Source organism: Channa argus, chromosome 5, assembly GCF_033026475.1.
Source record: "Channa argus isolate prfri chromosome 5, Channa argus male v1.0, whole genome shotgun sequence".
Taxonomy (NCBI): Eukaryota; Metazoa; Chordata; class Actinopteri; order Anabantiformes; family Channidae; genus Channa; species Channa argus.
The window spans coordinates 22196339-22217649 of record NC_090201.1 but is presented as its reverse complement, the minus strand read 5'-3'; the positions used below and the strand labels follow the sequence as shown (position 1 = coordinate 22217649).

The 21311-nt window shown below is 38.9% G+C and overlaps 1 protein-coding gene across 1 annotated transcript; it reads left to right on the top strand.

The window, feature by feature from the left end:
* Positions 1–6318: 6318 nt before the first annotated feature.
* Positions 6319–17078, top strand: LOC137127123 (SAM pointed domain-containing Ets transcription factor). Its single transcript, XM_067503587.1, has 6 exons — positions 6319–6701; positions 12891–13344; positions 14088–14285; positions 14392–14439; positions 14711–14845; positions 15175–17078. Exons 2-6 carry the CDS (start codon positions 12900–12902, stop codon positions 15351–15353), a joined length of 1005 nt encoding a protein of 334 aa, XP_067359688.1. The 5' UTR covers positions 6319–6701; positions 12891–12899; the 3' UTR covers positions 15354–17078.
* The last annotated feature ends 4233 nt before the right edge of the window (positions 17079–21311 follow it).

Below are 21311 nucleotides of genomic sequence, written 5' to 3'. Positions count from 1 at the left end.
AATAAAAATATAACCAAAACATAAATAACATTTTCTGCAAACGAACCCAACTTTGATTAAATCCAAATGACATTCGTGACCTAACATGAACTTCCTACACACTACATACCCTTTGATTCAATTTCAGAGGCAGTTAAAGTCTGCCCTGGGGGAACATGTGCCCCTCCTTTTTATCAAGTGTTGGTGAATACAGTTATAGTATGTGGGTGGTGTAGTCTTAGACAACTTTGACGTTAGCACATTATTACCTGAAGTTGATATCTAGGAGTGGGGGGGGTGGGGGAGGTGGGTGTGTGGGATTTACTTCTATATAAATACTTTTCTAAATTACTAAGCCTCCATGTAAAATCTCATCAAAGCTGGAATTTCCATGTTAGCGATTGTATCTGCCATCATTGTTTGTGGAAGCGTAAATAGCTATGTGGCAACACAAAACAAGCCTGACATCATCTTCATTTGGTTGCTTCAGTTGCATTTGGATTTTTTGTGTACGGAAATAGAAAAAAAAAATGTAGACAAGCTTGAACAAATGTCATACAAGAAGATAACAGAGTGTGATTTGAAGCTGAAACGTCCCCAATATGTAAAGATAATAAATTATCTAAATTTGCATTTGTGGAGATGTTGTTTCATTGTGAGGGTTCTTACACTGTAGTGAAAAATATCAAGTGTCAACTATCAACTGAACATGAAACTGAATAAATGACCATGTTTGGCTTTACTGGCACTGTCAGCTGAACAGGTGCAAGCCAACAAAGCTCAATATTTTCAATGGCAGAATATGAAGACTGTCTAAGTGTTGCACCAAATACAACTGACAGAATGTAAAAAGCAAATAGAAATAAAACAATTTCAACGTCCACTTGGACTTAAAGATAAATAATTAACATTTTTGAGTCAAGGTTATTTACGTGGACAAGAAGCAGAAGATAATCATTTCTACTTGTTGTCTATGTTTTTTCACTGACTAAAAGTACAGGCGTTGGAAAAGGGAAGCGACACAGTCAACATGCAGCAAGAACAGGGCTGTGTTAGTCCTTCCTAATGTCACCGTATGCTACATTGTTCAAACACACTCAGTTATACAGAAAGAAAATATGCTGGGCTGCTACTGTTTTCAAAGAATTACAATCCATCTGTTGTAGTGCAAGTAGGTTGTAGCATTCATGTAAAGGGTAGGCTAGTGTCAGCATGCTGTGCAGACTGAGTGATAAGCTACTTGTGCTTATTAGTTGCTATGGTAACTGTGGGTGCTATTGGACCGGGGAGCACAAGGAATGGGGCAAATAAGGTGAATGATTGTATGTAACATGATTTGTATTCCACCTGTTGAATGATTCTTGGTGGTGGCCCTGTAAATCTAAATGGGGTTATAGCCCCATCCAGCCCCATGTCACACAAACCTATGAGCAGTGTTTTTTCCTTCTTTTTAAGAAAGGTGCTTATTGTTTTGATTATTACTGTTTGATTTGGCTTTTTCCAAACTTGCACAGGCTCACATGCACAATACACATTTTACACTTACAATTCAAGTAGTGCATAATATATTTAAAAAGCCATAAACGTTGGGAAAACACTGCTTGCAACACGCTGTCATTTGATCTGTCACACCTGTCAAAACACTGTCCACCTCTTCTACACGCTTTCCCCACTCCGCGTAATATTTGTCCCCTCTCATCTTCAAGGTTTTACACCTCTTGCTTGTTTCGTTACATAACTCTCAAACTATCTTTTAACCTTCCATAAAGCATGTAGATTTTTGCACATTTGCAGGCCTGGACATGTCCCTGCCCTGTTAACTGGTTTACAGCAGCATAATGCCTTGGCACAATGCCTAGCTGTTGAAGCAGACCATCAGGAAATGGGTCTTAACTCGATCTAGTAACTGTTTTAGCAAGGACTGTTACAGTTGATTGTGTTGCTGTCACTAAACCTCAGTTTTCAAGAGGAAGTCAAGTGCAATGCTCAGACATATTTAGTTGTCTTTATTAAATGATGTCCAACTTCTTTTGTGAAACTTGCATAACTTGATGTCAGAAGTAATAGAAGTAGTAAATTGTTTATAGTAGTAGAAAAATTCTTTTGGGTGACATTTTTTTCCAAACTGAGAGAGAACTAATCTTCCATCAGATTACCCCCCAGGGCATCTAGAGAACTATCATAAACTTCATACATACTCTGACAATATTCACTGAACAAATATTACACTGAGGCCAGCTGTTACTGTTTATTGACTTAACTAAGACAACTCAGGTGGGTCACTGACATCTATTCACAGTGGGGACACCTGCACAATCATTACTCATATCAAGATCACAGTGGACCAATTGTGCCATTGTTTTTGAGATCTAGTCTGTTAGCTTCTTTACCTCCTAGTCTTTCAACCATGAGAATGTTGTTCTAGAGCCAAGGAAAAGATCAGACTCTGGTTGAAGAAACTGCCATGCAAATTTTGGCATGACTGGATATGAGTAAAGCAAAAGGTAAACAGACATCCTTGAACATATCTGTAATTATTTCTTTTGCTGTGTGCAAACTCATAAAATATTACAGTTTTTATGTTGTTATCACAAGACACTTAAATCGTCACACAAACAAGTATATTAGAAATGCACATGCATATACACAAAAATACACACATTTGTGTCCAATTTCATAGCGAATGGTCAAAAGAAAGGAGGTTGTGATCGTTCATGGTTTGATTTGGTGTGTCTACAAACACTCAGCTGCTAAGGAGTCTTGACGCAGTTTGTGCACACCCTCTCTGTATCTCACAATTAGTCTATTCAGGCTGTGGCTAACCATATCAAACTCACAGCTCCTGCATTGGAAATGAAAGAAAAGAAAATATGTCCTGGAACCAAAAAGAAAAAGAAACTTTACGATTTAGTGGCTGCTATCAGAAGACTGGTCATTCAGTGACTTACATGGTGAATTAAAAGCAAGATTAGAGCGAAGAGATTAGATATAAAGAGATATAAAGTACCTTTATTGTTGCAGTGTTCCACTGTTTTGCTAATTTTCTTACAATGCCTTTTCAAAAACACCTGTTGTTTCTATGATTTTGACAGAGCCACATTGTTGAAGCAGGCTAAACTACGCAGAGATCCTGTAAGGGAAGTCGTGTTTTTACAACATTGCTCCAGAGAGCAAACAGAATTGCAGACAAAAATACAGACAGTTTTTTTCATTTAGGGTTTTATTTATATGGTGACAAGTGATGCTGACGACAGCATCTCTGTTGATAAATGTGTCAGTGTGACTTTGTAATACAACATAAAGTTAAATAAATAAAGATAAATATAGTGGAACACTCAAGGGAACACACTGACCCATCCAGTAGGCCAAAAAGTCAGGCCTCCCCTTTCTTATATTTGAAGAGAATATTGAATTGTGAAACATCTGTAATAAGTTGTATGAAACCATTTGAGTCATTATATATCAATAAATGTAAAGTAAAAAAATGTAAATAAATATAAAGAGGTGTATTGTGATATTGTAATATTGTGTAATATTTAATTATTTATCAATAAGTTGTTTAGTTCAACTGATTTAAATTGGTTTTCCATGCTTTGAGGCAATGAAAATAAAATCGTAATTGCTATTTATTTTGTCAAAAATACATCTAAACCCCTCTGTCACCTGTAGTTTTACCATAAGTACAACAAATACGGGCTGTAATTTTAAGTGGAGCCTCATAACCTTTTTCTTATTTGTAGTTACACAGCAGTTACATCATAAGTCCTCCCACCTATCATGTAATATTTAATAAATACCCCTAACTTAAAAAATAATTTTTCTTATTTTTATATTCTTACTCTGTTATTTCCCAAAGTTTGTTTATTGTTATCAAATAACAACAAATGTGTATCCATAGGTACTGTGGAGGTACTGTGTTGTCACTAATAAATACACAGTAAGTTCACTGTAAGGACAGCAGTATTTTTTGACGCAGAATTGACCAAGCTGCTCGGACTTTGCGCCTTAACCCTGCTAGAACTTCTACTTGTTCAAGCTCTTAATGAAAAACTTTCTCCACTGGTTCAAATCATGGAACTGAGTCAACTCGTGTCTGCATGTCTGGCAACCACCACCAGTATATCATTTTTTACATTATCCACTTGCCACTGTTATCTTTAATCCTTTGACAAACCTGGTTGTGCAAACACAATCCAAACGTCGAGTGGTCAAGTCGGAAGATTGTGGGGTGGAGCATTGCCTTTCTGCAGGCCTAAGATCTAATGCTCTTCCTAAGTCTGAAGAGTAAACTTGTGCAAATGAATTTCAGAATACCTGGATTTGAAGTTCAACAAGGACCGTGCAACTTCTTTGCCAGCCCACCATCCTTATGATTCTGTAATTGTTGCCAGGAAGCACCCTCCCCATAGGCAGACTGTATTCCTTATCTGGTATAGAGATGCGGGTCATGGAAATCTGTGACTCTCTTGCAACTGGTATCATTCGGCCCTCTCCTTCACCTGCAGGAACAGAATCTCTCGACAGATCATCTTGTCTGCATAAGAGAGGGTTATGAAGACCGCCTTAACACCCCTGCTAGAAAAGAAAAATACCTGGTAAAACCCCTGCAGTGTTCCAGGCCCTTGTAAATGACATCCTCAGAGAAAGTTTTAAGAAGTTTGTTTATGTCTATCTTGATCACCTTCTGAATTTGTCCCATTTTCTCCAGAAGTGTATCCATCAAGTCAGAGCCATTGTACAGAGACTACTATAGAACAATCTGTTTGTAAAGGCCGAAAAATGTGAAAGTTCGAAAGTTTCTTTGGCTTCATTGTGTCTTCAGGAGTTGTGGAGATGTCCCTCCAATCTCGCACGTAGCAAGAGGATCAGGTTCCAGAGTTTATCCTGGTGTCTATGTCACACTTGATTATTTCCCGTTACCAAAGTGGTTGGCTGTGCACCTGAAGCTTCCTTTCTGCCTCCACATTCACCCAACATTACATGTGTCTATGTTAAAACCCGCCCATCCTGTCCACTCATAAAGCTAACAATTAAATGCATTACTGCACAGTTGTGGTTAAAATTACTTTCATATTGAAATATTAATTTCCTATTTTTTTTTATTTCATATTAAGTCACACATCATGCACAAACATATATACGGTATGTTGGCTGTGGAGAATTGCACTGCGACATTACTATCAACCAATCCTACACTTTTGTACAATTTGAAATAAAAGCACCAGAGAAAGGGGGACTGAGAATGTCACTGTTGTTCAAAGCAGACTTGTAACTCTCTAATCTCATATAAATACATAAAAAGACTGCAGTTGGTTGGCCACCCTACTAACTTTGAGAAAATGCTCATCTTTCGTTAAGTTAGCTTAACTTAGTGTCAGGGGAGTAAAAAAACGGGTGTAAAGCTGGCTGCCAATTTGGCTCAACTGTAGGAACACTTTTGTTGTGTCATGCCAGCAAGGGTGCAATTTCAACAGACGCCTGCCCCCTCACATGGCAGCACGTTTTCAACAAGTTATTCATTGGGCCGTATGAGAGGGTAGCGACAAATGACTTGTGTTAAAGATGGAGGACTTGTTGTTGGATCCATGTCCAGAAAACTTTCATTCTGTCTTTTACAATAAAACATCTGAAACCTTTGCTGGTGTCCAGGCTTTTGGGCCTAAACTCGTTGAAGACATTACAAAGGCTAGGGTACCCCAAAGGATCACCAGATACATCTGAGGGGGTCACAGGGGGATTAATGTACATGGAAAGAATTGTTACAGCTATTTGTCTAATATTTGCTATTATTAAATATAATATACCTTTAAATCTTTGGGTTTTCAACTTTTTTGGGTGAAACCACTAAAAACTTAGAGACATCTGACCTAAGACTGTGGGGGGGCTCATGTTAAAAAGGAGCAACAGGTTAAATGTACAATAATGAATTTTATGTGTTAAGTGCTTTTACATGTTATATTCTAATCTGAATAATAATTATACATAAGCTGTCAAATCTGGACAAAATGTTTTAGTTTTTTTTTAGTAGAAGGATAAAATAGCACGAAATGGAAAATACTCCTCACTGACGTTTTTCAAAGTGACGTTTTATATTCTGTAGGTCTGTTACCACATTGAACGGTCTGTCACCTAAGAACCGAGGTCAGCTAGTAGTGTTTGAGGAAGTCGGAGCTAATCTTCAAGACACATGGCACTACACACACACACACACAAACACACACACACACACACACACACACACACACACACACACACACACACACACACACACACACACACACACACACACACTGAGTAAACACAACTGCCCTATAAATATAAATTGCAGTCAATGGTGCTGGGATTCTTTTGCACTCACTCACCCAGTCACTTGCCCTGACTTCTTCTCTTTGCACACACCCCCTGCAGGTGCTTTCACTTGAGGTTTAGTTTGCAGTTGTGCTTTAGGCTGTGACTTTTAGGGTAAGTGTAATAAAGCCTGGGAAGCTCTGAAACCTCTGGCTGGGGGCTCTGTGACAGTCATCAGGGGGAAACACTTTGACATGTCCCCACTGCCTGCTGCATTTCCATCCTCAGGTAGCACGGGTTCTCTCTGAGTTGAGCGTTGTACGTAAACGAAAAAAAAAGGCATCTTTCATCCTCAGCGGAACCAGAGTGGAGCTGCATCTGCTTCTGCATCCAGTCAAGTGTTCTCCTCTGGCTATCAGAGCATCTGAGCCTTGGTAAGAAGACACTGCCTTACTCAGAGTTTTAAATATGTGATGTGTCTCTTGTGAAACAATCGTTTTTTAATGTTAGTAGTAGTATCAATAGTATTGTTGTTATTATTATTATTATTATTATTATTATTATTATTATTATTATTATTATTATTATTATTATTATTATTATTATTATTTAAAGGAACATTTGTTTAACACTGGCCTTGCTGGAAATTTTCTAAAATACAATTTCTCTCTTTTCATATAAGCATGAACATTTCAATGGGACACATATGCAACTTATATCTGTTACAGATGTTACACTAACATCATCTCATCATTCATAGAAAATCAATCAGTGACTTTTGTGCAATTTACCTCGTACAGGATTAACAACATATGCTGAAATTTTCTACATAGATTATTGATTCTGTACAGACTTAAGGTCAGTCAGCTAAAAGATATTTTATTGCTAATAATTTATGACCAGACTATTAGTTTGTAATGGATTTCCCAATATTACATAGCTACTTTACATTCAACAATGTAAACATTTTTGGCCTCAACACAGTGATGCTGATAAGGACAGACATTGAGATGTAACATCAAAAAACATGATTTTAAAAATAAGCAAGTTGGTGCAAGCTTAAAACAAACTAAAAAAAAGTTGTTATATGTGGTTTTGGATCTTTTGCTTGGCCACAACAACAAGCAAAGCATCAGTGTTTAATGTCATCAGTAATATGTCAATTATAAATTGAAAACAAAGGTATTTCTGACTAAATAAAGTTGTAATGCTAACATAGATAGTACATAGACAGAAAATCCATTAGCATCTGGAAATAGTAAAAAAAGATATGGTGGAAAGGAGAGATTATGTGTGTGTGTTTGCTCTGTGTCTTAGTCATGCTTACTGGTTTTTCTTGTTTCTATATATCTACCATTGCATATTAACTTTCACTCTTAATGATAAAACACAAAATGTGGTCAGATAAAAGTTGTCTGGGGGGTTGTTGGTGGTTTGGTGCCAAAAACCACAATGATAAACTGACGTGATTAAAATAGATAAATCACTTCATAAGCTTGGGGATTTAATTAAATACTGTTTGCATTAAAATAGTATGGCCACAGAATAAATGACTCGGGAAAGTAAGTCACAAACTAAACACTTTTTCCATGTCCAATTCATTAGGGTACAGTATTCATGTTTTACTTTTTAAAACAACTCTCTTCCCAGAGTTACTAATATTTTCTTTGGACTCTCCTCTGCCACACCTTTATTATTAAATGCTCAAAATACTATAGCAATGAAACACTGCAGTATATACAGAAACATGATCCACATGACGGTCGTCTCTTTTTAAGTAAATATTTTTCTGTATCTCATAAGCGATGGTTGAACTATATGGAGCCTCCAAAGGCTTATGATGGGAATTTGTCATTATTTTGTTTTCCCTTGGATTTTTTTCAATTTCCCTATTCCATAGGAACAGTAGTTGTCCAGTCTAGTTATAATACGCTGCAGGTTTAGAAAAACACTCTGGAACTAAAAGAGAAAGAAGAGACTATTTGACACTTTGCATTTATTGCTCATTGCTCCTTCCACTGGCTGAGAGCAAAGCAGCTGTTGATATGGTATCCATGGTGTGTTTTGCCACCATAAATTAAAATGTCACAGCCAAAACCATATCAGCCAACACACAGCCTATGGGCTGACTCAAGCGGCCTCTGCTGCAGTGATAACACAGTGCAGAGTACTGCAGCAGGTGTGTCACCAGGTGGGTCAGCATATCCCTGCAAACCCCAATCATGCCAATTATTTTGACTGATGTTTATCATGTGGCACAAATCTGTTTGCATAGAAAGGGAAAAGCATGAAAAAAAGAAAGTTCACATCGTGTTCATGTTTCACACTTAAACAATTATGTGACCAAGTGAATGCCAAGTGAATGTGGCATCATCTCTTTCAGACAGTTGCAGCAATTACCAGACCTAGACGTCACTTGTCTGCTGTTAAAAGGATGTGGGGGTTTTCTGAACCTGTTTGACAATCTGATAAGCAGGTCTGCAGAGGCACGAGTCTGGTTAATGTTAATATCAATGATGAAGGTTTTGACGGTGGTTGTAGTTAAGGGTCAGAATTTGCATTATTTGATGTTGGTAAATGAAAAGGAGAGGATTTCTGAGACCCTTACTCTTAAAAAAATCAGCATCGAAATGATATAAGGACAAATACATGGAGTCGATTACAATTTGTACTGTGTCCACGTGATATCTCCATCAGTGTCATATCTCTAAGCCCGTGTGTGACACCTACTAATTAACCACAGAGTTGGCACATGTACTGTATATATAGTGAAGCTCTCTAATGCAAATGTAAAAATCCTGTTTTAGTCTAACGCAATTTCCCAACTGAATTTATTGTAAATTGTTAATCATTCCCCCCTCCCAAAAACAAACCGGTGGCATTACATCGCAGCTTTTTCTGTGAAGTAATTGCTATGAAATGTTTTCTTTGCATTTACACATGCCCCTGGGGAAAGCAGTGGGAAGTCACAGGGGCCCACACGGAGCTACAGTAGCACTGAGCACCTGACTCGAGAACACACCTGGTGCATGGGCTGGGATTTGATCCTATACAGACTTCTGCATTCATGCATTATGCTCTACCCATTAAGCCACTAGGCTGGTCAGTCAAGTCAAACGTTGTATCAAAGGACTCTCATTCGTTCGTTTCCATGGCATTTTATTTTTTTTAACCTATTTTCCACTTTATGTATTAATGAATTGTTTTCTGATGGTGCAAAGCAATTGATAAATGATGGCTACGTTTAAGCAACAAAAGGAAGAAAAGGTGAGGCTTCTGGTTCAATTAAGGTAAACTTGGTGTGTCCAAATTCACTTTGCACTTTTCCTGTGTTAAACCTAATCACAAGCTTTCTCTAACTTTAAACAAGGGCTGTGGATGCCTAATCGTAACTGTAAAAAGTTCAATAATGCCGTTGAAATTGCAGTGAAATCAGATATTTTAGTAGAAAAAACATCAGGGGTTACAGGATTTGACAATGTGCAAAGAATAGGTTGATAGAATTTGACCTAGTGTTTGTTGTTGAGCTCTACAGTCCATAAGATTAGATTAGTGAAATCTGTCATTACCACTTATCTACATTTTTAGATAAGAGCTGTTATATTCAACTCTCTTTTACAATTTATTCCTGTCTTTTTGTTGAATGTTAAAACAATTATTAAAAGCACTCTGTGATGTTCCCACAATTCGACACATGCCTCATGCTGCAATGTGGGAGTCTCCAAAAAACCCATGTCGCAGTTTCCTATCCCTTCTTGTCTGCTTTGGTCCTCCAATCTTCATGTCCAATCTCAGCCATATTCACATTATCATCAGAATCAATAACTGTGAATACAGCTCTCTGTTTAAACAGTTAAAACATTTTCAATGGTTAAGTGTTTCCTAGAATGCTGGCCTAATGCCAGTGCGCCTGACTAACAACATGAATCACACAATGCACCAAAATCCCCCTTTGGCAGTTAATACAACCTCCCTAAGGGCAGAAGAATAAAATAAAGTGTAATTAAAATCCATTTTAAAAGGTTGAAAATAGAGAGGTGTGACGGTCTGTATATCCTAAATAGCAATAAACTGAAGGTGTTGCAGACATGCACAAAAATCAACCCTTGTTTGCAGTTCATAAAATGAGCAAAAGCACTAAAAAAATAAATACTGTTAAGCCCAAGTCTAATCAGTCATGTGAACAGAACACCTGCACATATTAGCGTAGTCATAAAACGGGATCCAAACCACTTCCTTCAACGGGCAGTCTTTCTTCAATTAAGTAACTCAAAACAAAAAGGGAATCAGTTCTTTTTTCCCTGTTCATTTCCTTAGTTGCTCCAATTTTACGATGAGAAGCAAAAAACAAGAAGAAAAAAAATTCCCCATGCAATGCTCCCATGGATTTTTAAAACAGGTTGTTTTGGTCGCAACAGTTTATGATGACTGGGGTTTATTTTATACTAGAATAGTATTGGTCTGGAACTTAGACCCCCCCTTTTTTGAACTGGAGGGTTTTGTGGCATTTCAAACACTAACTCAATTATTTCATATATGCAGGTTATTCTTGTCCAGTTTGATCCGAACAATGCATAAACATCTGAGAACAAAGCTGCAAATGTATAACATCGGACCTCCTAACAAAGAGACCAAGCATGTAGAAGAAATATGGTTCCCAGGGTGCGTGTTGGGAGTTTTTTCCCTCAGTGTCAAAAGCTGACTTTGCTGAGTAAATGGAGCAAGATCTAATGCTCCTGAAATGAATATCACCATCTTGACCAAACTCATTTAGAGATCAGTCAGGGTCTTAATCCCTCTCCCCGGGGGTGTGTGTTTAGGTCCTTTTCTTATGTCCTCTCTTCCTTTTGGAAGAAGGTAATATGGCTAAATTTGCTTTACTAATGGGTTTAGCGCAAGCTGTTACAGAGCAGAGTTGACACACAGCAGCCAGGCTGCAATACCAGTGGCTTTTAATCTGACTCCTGATGGAGTGAAAGGGAAAGTGGGATATAGTTACGAGAAGTTTGGAGACAAAAGGACGACTGAGAAGGAGGCTTTACGGTGGGGGGGCGGTTGAGGGGCACTAAAGACTACAGGGGGAGCTGGAATGTTATCCTTTCCACCACCTTTTGGATAGTGGAAAGGATAACTTCATTTATCTTTGGGGTAGTTGGGTAAAAAAATCTTAAGAGGCAGTTAGTGTGGTCAGCAGTCAAAATAAAAGTGGACAGTTTTGAAAGGGTGTGCCTTCTGGAATCCAGGTTTATGTTGTCAAACAGACATAAATTCTGCACATCCTCCTGGTTCCATGTGCACACGCTGACAAAATGTAGCCCAGAAAGTAAAAATGTCACAGAGTCTCTGTCTACATTATGACCTAATCCTTGACTTTTGCTCACCTTTTGCAAATTTTGTAGCAAGTGCGTTGTACTTTTCTTTCCTGACACAGGTGTATTGTTTCGAGGAGACATTTTAAACGGAACAGATGATTTTGGCGGATAGGTGTGGTCTATCATTTGGGGAATTTTATGAGACTTTAATTTCTTTGTGTGCTGCCAATTAAAGCCGTAACGCTCGTGGAACATGTGCTCTGTGGGCGGACACCTCTTTTACAGTGGCATCAGACAGCCACAGCCACTGATAAACGTGTGTGTGACAGCAGTGTGCCTTCCCGTATGCCAGCTGTGGCTTGCACACATTATGCGTGCCATATGTGAATTCATTCTGAGATTACAACATTTGTGCCACAGCTGACGGCCATAACTTAACACTTACACTGCCAGTTTCCCGTAAAGGAAAAAGCCATTTCACCTGAGTCCTGTCTTCGTTTAAACAGACACCTATTTTGTACGTGCGGTTTTGTGGAGATTTTGGGCACATTCTTCTCCACAACGTCCGTCTTCCATTTGATTAAAATCTCCAGCTGACAGTGGAGACAGAAGGCTGCAGAGACGGCATTTTGAAAGCCAAGGCAGGCGGCGGAGCTGCACCAGGTCTCAATACAAGTCACCTACCCCCAGGACATCAGTCATTCTGGGCCGCTGACCCACAAATAAGAGACTCAGTCAAATCCATTTTGCCCCATGCCTATCAGCTCTGTGTGTGTTTTTGCTCTGTTGAGGTTCATTCTTCTGGTGTCTCCAATGGGCTCTGAGTTCTTATAGAGCGATGCCAAACGCAGGTTCATCCCAGTTCTGCTCACAGCGTTTTACGGAGAGGAGTTCTCCTAAAGTTAGTGTCATGGCGTTAGTTGCAAGGCTAAAACAAATTCTGGTTTAACAGCCAGAGAATTAAACAAAAGGAACTGTTTCGTAAGGTATTGTAATTTTGACTTATTTATTAAATTACTGTATTCGAACTTGTTGAGTGTTGCCAAATGATTTTTGTTAATGAACTTTGATCAACTGCAGATTTAAATGATATTTTTACCTTCCAAATCTTTTCTCATTTTTTTAAGGGCTTCAGGCAAGATCTGTTGATTCTTTCTGATCTTGCACCATCCAGAATAAATAATTTGACACTTTTTGATTGAAATTTCAAAGTTCTGCAGTGTTTAAAGGCCTTTACTTGTCTCGCAGTGAGTGTGCAATTCATATGTTAGAAATACAAAATGTATGTGTCCTGTCTTGCTATTGTTTCAGGTAGCAGCTATGTCAAACCCGGTCGGCAGTTTATCAGAAGGCACAGTGTATGCATCTCGCATTGGGATGACAGAGGACTCACTCGCCATCCTGGAGAGAAACAGGGTCTCTGGAGAATCCTGGGACATTGGGGAAACCAAGCCAAATGTTGAAGCTCTTGAGCGCAGCATCCCTGGACTCTATCTGTCCTGCTTTGACATGCTGCTCACTGAAGATGCCACATGGCTGGTGAAAGTTTCAGAGGCCTCCCCATCACTGGCTGTACCCATGCCTCGCATGGAGCCCCGGGAGGAGCCAGAGCAGTGTCCAGTCATTGACAGCCAGGAACAGGGACTTTCTCCTGGGCTGGAGGGGCAAGAGGAGGAGCGGTCTCTGGAGCAGGTGCAGAGCATGGTGGTGGGAGAAGTGCTGAAGGACATTGAAACAGCTTGCAAACTCCTAAATATCACTCCAGGTAGGCTGCCTTCCAACACACCTGCTACAGCAGTTTGTCATCTTCAACAAGTCTTGAACTCGAACAAAACTGAGACATTTAACTGACAAAACGAAATCAGTCTTTTAAGTAAATAACGCATTTTTAACTACAAAAGTGTTGCCAGTTATTTGCAGGTAAAGGAATATTGATTCAGAGATATCAAGGCTACTGGATCTTACTCCCAAAATCAACACATATTTGTGTGGACAGCCCAAACAAGATGACAGATCTATTAAATCATATCCCCACTTACGCAAAACAGTGTTTGCCTGCTCCAGGATCCATTTAATCCTGCCCTTTGCATGAGTTCTCTTGGATTGTGACAGAGATGGTTCTTTCCTGCCAGTAGACGTGTACACAGTATTAAGGGCGAGGTCTCTCCTGCTCGCAAAGCAAACAGACATAGTATTATGCATTGTGAGGCTTCTGTCTGTCATAAACCTATGGGATCCCCAGTCATCTGTTCTGCTTATTGGAACTGCAGTAGCCTTAGAAGAATGATTACTTTGTTTTTATGCTAAATTGGTCATGTGTAAAAATAGTAGAACATAACGCAGAACATAAAGCTGCAAAACCTGAGGATTTAACTGATTCACTTGTCTCAGTGTTACCCTGAACTCTAGGAAGAATTATCCCTAACGCTGTAACTTGTTGCAGGGACAGCTGGGAGCATTCTCACCATTTTTCAAACTTTTTCTGTGCGTATTTGTGTTTTCTCTTAGATCCCATAGAGTGGAACACGGGAAACGTGCAGAAGTGGCTGCTGTGGACGGAGCATCTGTACAGGTTGCCCCATGCGGAAAAGGCCTTCCAGGAGCTGACGGGAAAGGATCTTTGTGCCATGAGTGAGGAGGAGTTTCGCCAGCGCTCACCTCAGTGTGGAGACACGTTGCATGCACATCTGGACATATGGAAGTCTGGTAAGTGTGTTGTACTTATACACCATCACACAGACTCCACCTCAACAATAAATGTATAGACTAATGAAAAATTCACTTATGCTAATTTAATGTCTTCTCTCTCCAGCTGCTTGGATGAAAGAGAGGTGTTCAGTAGGAGATAACAAATCTTCAGGTAGGTTTGTTTCTCTCATTTAAAGACATTATTAGACTATAAGCTAATGATGCACACGCGTTTTTCACAGAGCTAGGGATAATAAGTTGAATGCAGCGTACTTTCAATGTTTAGACTTATTACTTTGAACTAAGTGTATAATGGTATGTATAATGTATAATGGTAGTTTGTGTGTGTATTTTTCTATGAAACCTTCCCAGTGTTCCTCAGGGGATGTATGTTTCCTTGATGAATGACATCAAAGGTCAAATGTTGTGGTTTTGTTGTGTAGGCACAGAGGAGCTGTGGTCCGAGGCAGATTCATCCTGTTCAGGTCAACCCATTCACCTGTGGCAGTTCCTCAGAGAGCTCCTGCTCAAACCGCACAGCTATGGACGCTGCATCCGCTGGCTAAATAAAGACAAAGGTATTTTCATCTTTTGATGTTCCAGTGTTGTCATATAAATGCAGATTATTTTAGACATTCAGCAGCACTCTGAATATATCTGTGAACGGGCACTTTATTGCTTTATAGTACAACATATTGCAGAGCATGAGAAAACAGTGAAGTGGCTGAGCATAATGTGTTTTTTATCGTTCATTAACTCCCAACGTCAGAGTTCAGCTAATTTCACTATATACAGTTCATTTGAAATTCTGAAATAACTGTTTCTATAAACATAATTCTCCTTAGGCTCATTCTGTTTTGTGCCACACTATGATCACAAAAGTCACATTTCTCCCGATTACCACCAGGCATTTTTAAAATCGAGGACTCGGCTCACGTTGCAAGACTGTGGGGCCTCAGAAAGAATCGACCGGCTATGAATTATGACAAGCTGAGCCGCTCCATACGCCAGTACTACAAGAAGGGTATCATCCGCAAGCCTGACGTGTCACAGCGACTGGTGTACCAGTTCGTTCACCCAGTGTGAGGCTGCAGCTGAGTGAAAGGAGGGGGAGGAGAACCTACAAAACAATAATGACACAACATCTCAACATGCACTTCAACACCAAAGCCTGAGATGAGATGTGTTAGAGAACACATGCACTATCCAACCCCACTTGTATACTTGTATACACTTACACTGCCAACAGCAAAGTCGCAGCTGCTGCATGAAGGCTTTTCTGTGCAAGGGTCAAGAAGAAAAGACAAACCTATAGAAGGCGTTTTCCTGCTGAATGAAGGAATAGATTGAAAAACAAAACTGCCTTGTCATTTGCATGATCTGCCTTTTATTTGTTTCCATAATGTGATTCTTTACTCGTCCCAACAAACAGAATTGATTGCTCTTACGTACGAGCTGCAGGAAAACGCCCAGTGAGCACAGCTACGTGTGCTCACTGTCTCTTTGTCTTTGCTCATCTCGAACAGTCTCTGTTTGAATTAGGGCCAGTTTCGATGCCTCACTTCAACGTGTTGAACACACGTTGTGCTTCTGTTTTGGGTTTGGTCGTGACTGTTACACACACAGTCACTCAGCTCCTGAACCCATCAACCACAGGACGGCCACTTTTAACTTCTCTGAAAGGCAGATGAGACTCTGGCAGTTTGCTGAATCTAGATTCAAGGAGGATCGTCCAACCCTGCTGTGACTCTGCTTGTAGTGCCACTTTTACTGTGTGTAAAATTTTAAAGGTGTAACTTGGCAATGAGTGATGCATTTCATAAATACTGCTCCACTGCTATAAAGCAGGGACTTTTTATTGTATTCGTCAGCTCTTGTTTATACTGCTGTATATTGCATTTTTATTTTTGTGGGTTGTTTAAAGTCAGTTCAAAATAAAACTAATAGAAAATTAAATAAAAATTTTACACAAACAGACAGACGTATGAAATCACCATGAAGTTATAAAATAATGAAACACTGATAATACTTTAGCCATTGTATCATCTCTATGATTCAGTCCAACACTTTCGTACAAACTTCAATAGATATATCTGAGAAACACCCATGAAGGTTTGATATAGGATTCTTACAATTTTGTTGACTTTCCCATCAGCCTCAGTTGTATTTTAATGCTAAGAAGATAATGTTAGCATGTAATGCACTAAATTAAGATAGTGACTATGTTAAATATGACACAATTAAATATAGCGACATACTAGCGTTATCGTTAAGTTGAGATACAGAGGGCCGCAGGATTGAATCCCACCCCACCAGTTGTGGCCTCGCCCAGCCACCGAGGGCCACCTTGGTGCTGGTCCCTAGCCCAGATAAAAATGGGAGGGTTGCGGCAGGAAGGGCACAAGGGCGCAAAAACTGATGCCAAATCAATGTGCTGAACACCTTCCGACATGGCGAAGCCCCAAGGGACAAGCCGACAGCCGTTGATCTTTGATTAGCATTATCATTATGATTTTGATAGCACTCACAACAACTGCACCACTGTGATCATGTAAAGTGTAAAGAGCTACATCATTGTAGACCCTGTGCAGTCTGAAGACGAAAAAAGAGCAACACAAATTGACATTAAATTTTATTTTAAATTTGTCAAATGATGTCACAATTTTATTGCAATTTGCTGTTTGTCTCAGTTCATTCCCATTTGATATTGTGCTTACTATTTTCACCTGGAGATTGCCTGAATGTCTGCCTGAGCAACGATACGACATCGAAGCTTCAAACAGGTCTCAATAAACTTTATTTTCAATCGAACATGTGCCTGTGTGGTGTCTCTCAAAAGTAAATAAATGTAACTACTGTATCTAAATTCAGCCAAGTGTGCTTTGGAAAGCTGACTAAAGCCACCGCAGCAGTTATTTGAAGGCTCAACAATTAGGTGCTATAATTAGGCTTCTATTAATTTTCGGATTCTGATCTTTGCTGACATTTTTTTCTCACCAACTGTTTTTTTTCTTTGATATCGTCCAACGGATTTTAAGACTTGCCATAATTGCTCTTTCTGTCATTTGAGCCACAAGTTTTTTTCTGCCAAGAAAAAGCGGCCTTGAGCAAAATTGAGGAGTTTAATCTTGCACTAAAAAAGAACTAATGTTTGCTTTTCAGGCAGCAGATGGAAAGTTTTCCCTGTATATACTGTACAAGTGTTAAAGCTTGTGGGGCGGGAGACATGAAAAAAAAAATGAGGGTACAAATGTGAGCCTTTAGATGGAGTATATGGCTGTTTGATTTCTTTAGGATTAACCATCATGCCTGTGATAATACACTGTCAAATGTACTCTACCGTGCTTCAGGGGATTAGAGCAGGTTACTGTATGTCTGCCTGAGGACAGATGATGGGATATGTTAGGCCTCACCCACCCATGCACCACTGCTTAAAACAACAACCGTTTAATTGAGCATCCACCCTGCAGAGATGAAGCCAACACACGTTTTTTTTACGAACCCTCTCTGCAGGGAGGGGTAGAGTTTTACCTAAAAAAAAAAAACAATCTATTTAAAAACGCTCATTTAAATGTTCCTGTTTGGTCTCTAAATGTCTTGTATTGTCTATCGTCTTGTCTACCTATAGAAATCCCACGTTATCAGTTTCTTTTGAACAAAAAACATTTTACAGATTTGCATCCATTGTAAATAAACTCAGTTGTTAAAAAGTGGCACCGCTGCTTCCTAAACAACAAATCCAAATTCCAAAATGTGACAAAATCAGGCATCTACTGGGAAACATTTGAGCTTTGATTCTGAAGGACTAATACTTGATGCTTTGGGCTTCAATAAGAATTGAAGAGGTTTAATTACACAGCAGTACCTGTTCAACGAGTCTAAGAGTTTTTTTGAATAAACAATTTGGGGACACTTAGAGTCAGTGTGAAGGTATTTGTATTGGAACATAAAATAAAAAGAATGAAAATAATGAAAATTAAATTTAAATTTAAGGGAGATATTTTAGTAACTAAAGCTGAAACCAGTGTCTGTGTTTGGCCCATTATCAAGGACGATAAGAAAAGGGTGGACATTTCCTTAGAATGACATTGAATCCAATTGTATTTATAGTCTAATATCTAGAATAACAATTTTGCCTAAAGCAGGAAATTAAAGATTATCCAACAATCCACCTAACAAGAAAAAAAATGTACTAAGGCTTGGAGGAAGCTTCAGAGGAGGCACCCTTTTCCGTGACAAACATCCACGCCATCGATGCCATGGCAAGTAAAGTGGGGATGTGCGTTTGTTTGTGGGAATTTGACTCTTGATGTGATGATAACTGTGACTCATCTCTGATGCTGCCTCACAAAAAGCTGAATCTGGTTACTGATGCCCTCTAGTGGCAGCAACTGTTAGAAAAGTCGAACCCGGGAGGTGGAGGCGTTAAACCTTTTTTTCAGTCTTTCATACTGTAAATGGGATTAAAGGTCACACTTAAATACTCACTTCAGGCTTATTTAAAGGGACCACATTTGGAAACTGGTTTAAAATTGTCATATTTATAAACTTATTTACCTCAATTCCCCCTAAAAGCAGTCAAGAATCGAGATGCCTCAAGTTTGCAGAGTGGAGCTGCTGAGGTTGTTGATGTCTGATAAGAAAAATAAACAATTTTAAATTGTCGTTGTTTTTTACATTTTCACCATTACATACATTATTATATTTAGCTATTAATCCTTAGTCTTTTTTACATAGTTTCTGTAGAACAAGTACTTTTACCATCCCTGAAGTCAAATAATGACCAAGGAAGGAGAAAAAAAGAGAAATGAATTACACAAACAACTTTCATTGCACATTTTATGGGTTATATTATTAATATATAATATTATTTACTCTTAATCCCATTTTGATTTTGTTTAGAAATCAGCAACAGTAACATTTATAGTGTAGTCCATTTAATAAAATTGCATTTGAGGCACTTAAGGCACAAATTATGAACGCACAGAGAAAATCTAGGATGAGCTTTTAAAATCTGAATTGCTGTTATCGATTTAACTACCCACCAGAACATGAATTAGTTTAATTAATTCCACCTCCACAAACTGCAACAGTAAAATGGCACTTATCTATAAATACATCACCAAAAATGAACTAATATTATTATGAGGCCCATATTTCTGCATTGTGAGTACACTGTGCTGATAATGCTTTGCTTCTTATAGTTTAGCAACATTTAATGCAGGTCTTTTACTTCCAATGATGTATTTCTGAAATGCTAATAACGTAGGGATCTGAATTCTACTTCCACCAACTATATTACATCAATTTATAAATTATTGAACACATTGCAGCAGGCCCAACTTTGTGTGGATCCCTCATTCATAAATTGCAGACACGTGTGACTTAATACATCTTTAAATTCTCCACGTCTTCATCTCAGACTCACAGACTCTCATTTGTGCCCCAAAGTTTTCTCATGACATCTTTTATTTTTTGCTTATGCAGATAAACAGGCACTACAGTTTGTAAATTACAGCACTATGCTAAAAAAAAAAAAAAAAAAAAAAAGAGGAAGCCCTCTAGTCTTTTAAAACGCTTTCCTCCACACTGCAGATCCAGGTTTCCAGCTTGAGCAAATTGACAGAATACACAGGACAATCCTTCAGCATATCACAGTGAATGCCACAGTTGTAGCGTTGCACACATCTGCTTTTACACACTTTTGCAGTACACAGTCCTCATTGTTGTTTCGAATACAGGCATGTTAAGACAGTTAGGACAGGAAAGCGTATTACTTAGCATGATGTTCAGTTAGACAAAGAGGGCCTGCGGGCAGTGTTGGTGTAAAGTGAGCTGGATAAGGTGGAGTCAGATTCTCTGTGAGCAAGCTGTCTGTCAATTTAGAGTCTTTAGATTCAGGAGATATTTCTGTAAGGCAAAATCTATTTCACCACTCTGAATTAAGGGCTTACAAGGAGCAACACTTTTAAAAAAGCATACAGCAGGGTAAACACATAACGAGAGACATTTCCCCCCAGGATCCTCTAAAATTGAACATCTTTCTTGCACCAGAAAAGGCAAATGTCTCATCAATATTTCAGAGACAGATCCTCTTTCTGCTTTTCACGTCGCAGCTTTCTGTAACTGCACAAGTAAGGGAACACCAGTCTTCCTCATCCATGAGGGTGTAGTATACACCAACACCTGCAGTTAGCAGGAGAACACAACAATCTAATATAACATGCACTGCCACATGCCCTCCTAATTGTGGTTTGCATAAGGTTTAATTTTGTTTTCTCAGATTAAAACCAAGCATTTAACTTTAAAAACATGAACAGCCCATTTTTTAGTACATGTTGGCTACACGTGATAATGACTGACAGTGTTATGCACTTTAAATCAACAGAATTTTCTCTATCAAATTTAATTAATGACATGTAAATAATGGAAGGTGGAAACAAACTGAGACCATGCACTGGAAGAGGTTTAGTTCAGAGCAGTAAACGGTGTGTGAACATCAGCATGCACATAATCACAGAGGTAAGAGCAGGAAGCTGATGGCATACGAAGCTAATCTCCATACAAAACAGCTGAAAGTTTGAATTTCCATGAAGGTTTTGTTCACGGTGTGTGAATTATTAACACGCGCAGAGACAAAAACAGGAGGAGGAAGCGAATGAAAGGTAACAGCTATAACAGGCACGTTGTTGGGGGTGAGGGTGGGGGGTGGGCAGCAGAGATTAATGTAAACAGCGCTTTCAGTGTTTGGGAAAGTACATTATTTCCATTTCAGAAAGAAGCCGTGTTCAGAGAGACGGTGTCTGTGTTTCATTTACTAATGGTGAGCTTTCTTTCATTTCAAAATGCCAATTGTGTGACATACTCTCCCCGAAAAACAATTCAATCAATTAAAGTAATAATTTGAAATTCTAGGAGTTCTGCTTTTTTGCAGGGAGTCAGATGAGGAGAACCAGTTGCTGGTTAGCTTAGCTTAGCATAAAACCAGGAAGCACTAGGAAACAGCCTGGCTCGGTCTCTTATCTATAGTCTGTTGCAAAAATA

Excerpts from the sequence above, each read along its gene's own strand:
- LOC137127123 (XM_067503587.1), top strand. The coding sequence starts at position 12,900 with ATGTCAAACCCGGTCGGCAGTTTATCAGAAGGCACAGTGTATGCATCT. Across the intron at positions 14,286-14,391 it reads TCTGGACATATGGAAGTCTG|CTGCTTGGATGAAAGAGAGG; the intron begins GTAAGTGTGTTG and ends TTCTCTCTCCAG. Across the intron at positions 14,846-15,174 it reads CTGGCTAAATAAAGACAAAG|GCATTTTTAAAATCGAGGAC; the intron begins GTATTTTCATCT and ends GATTACCACCAG.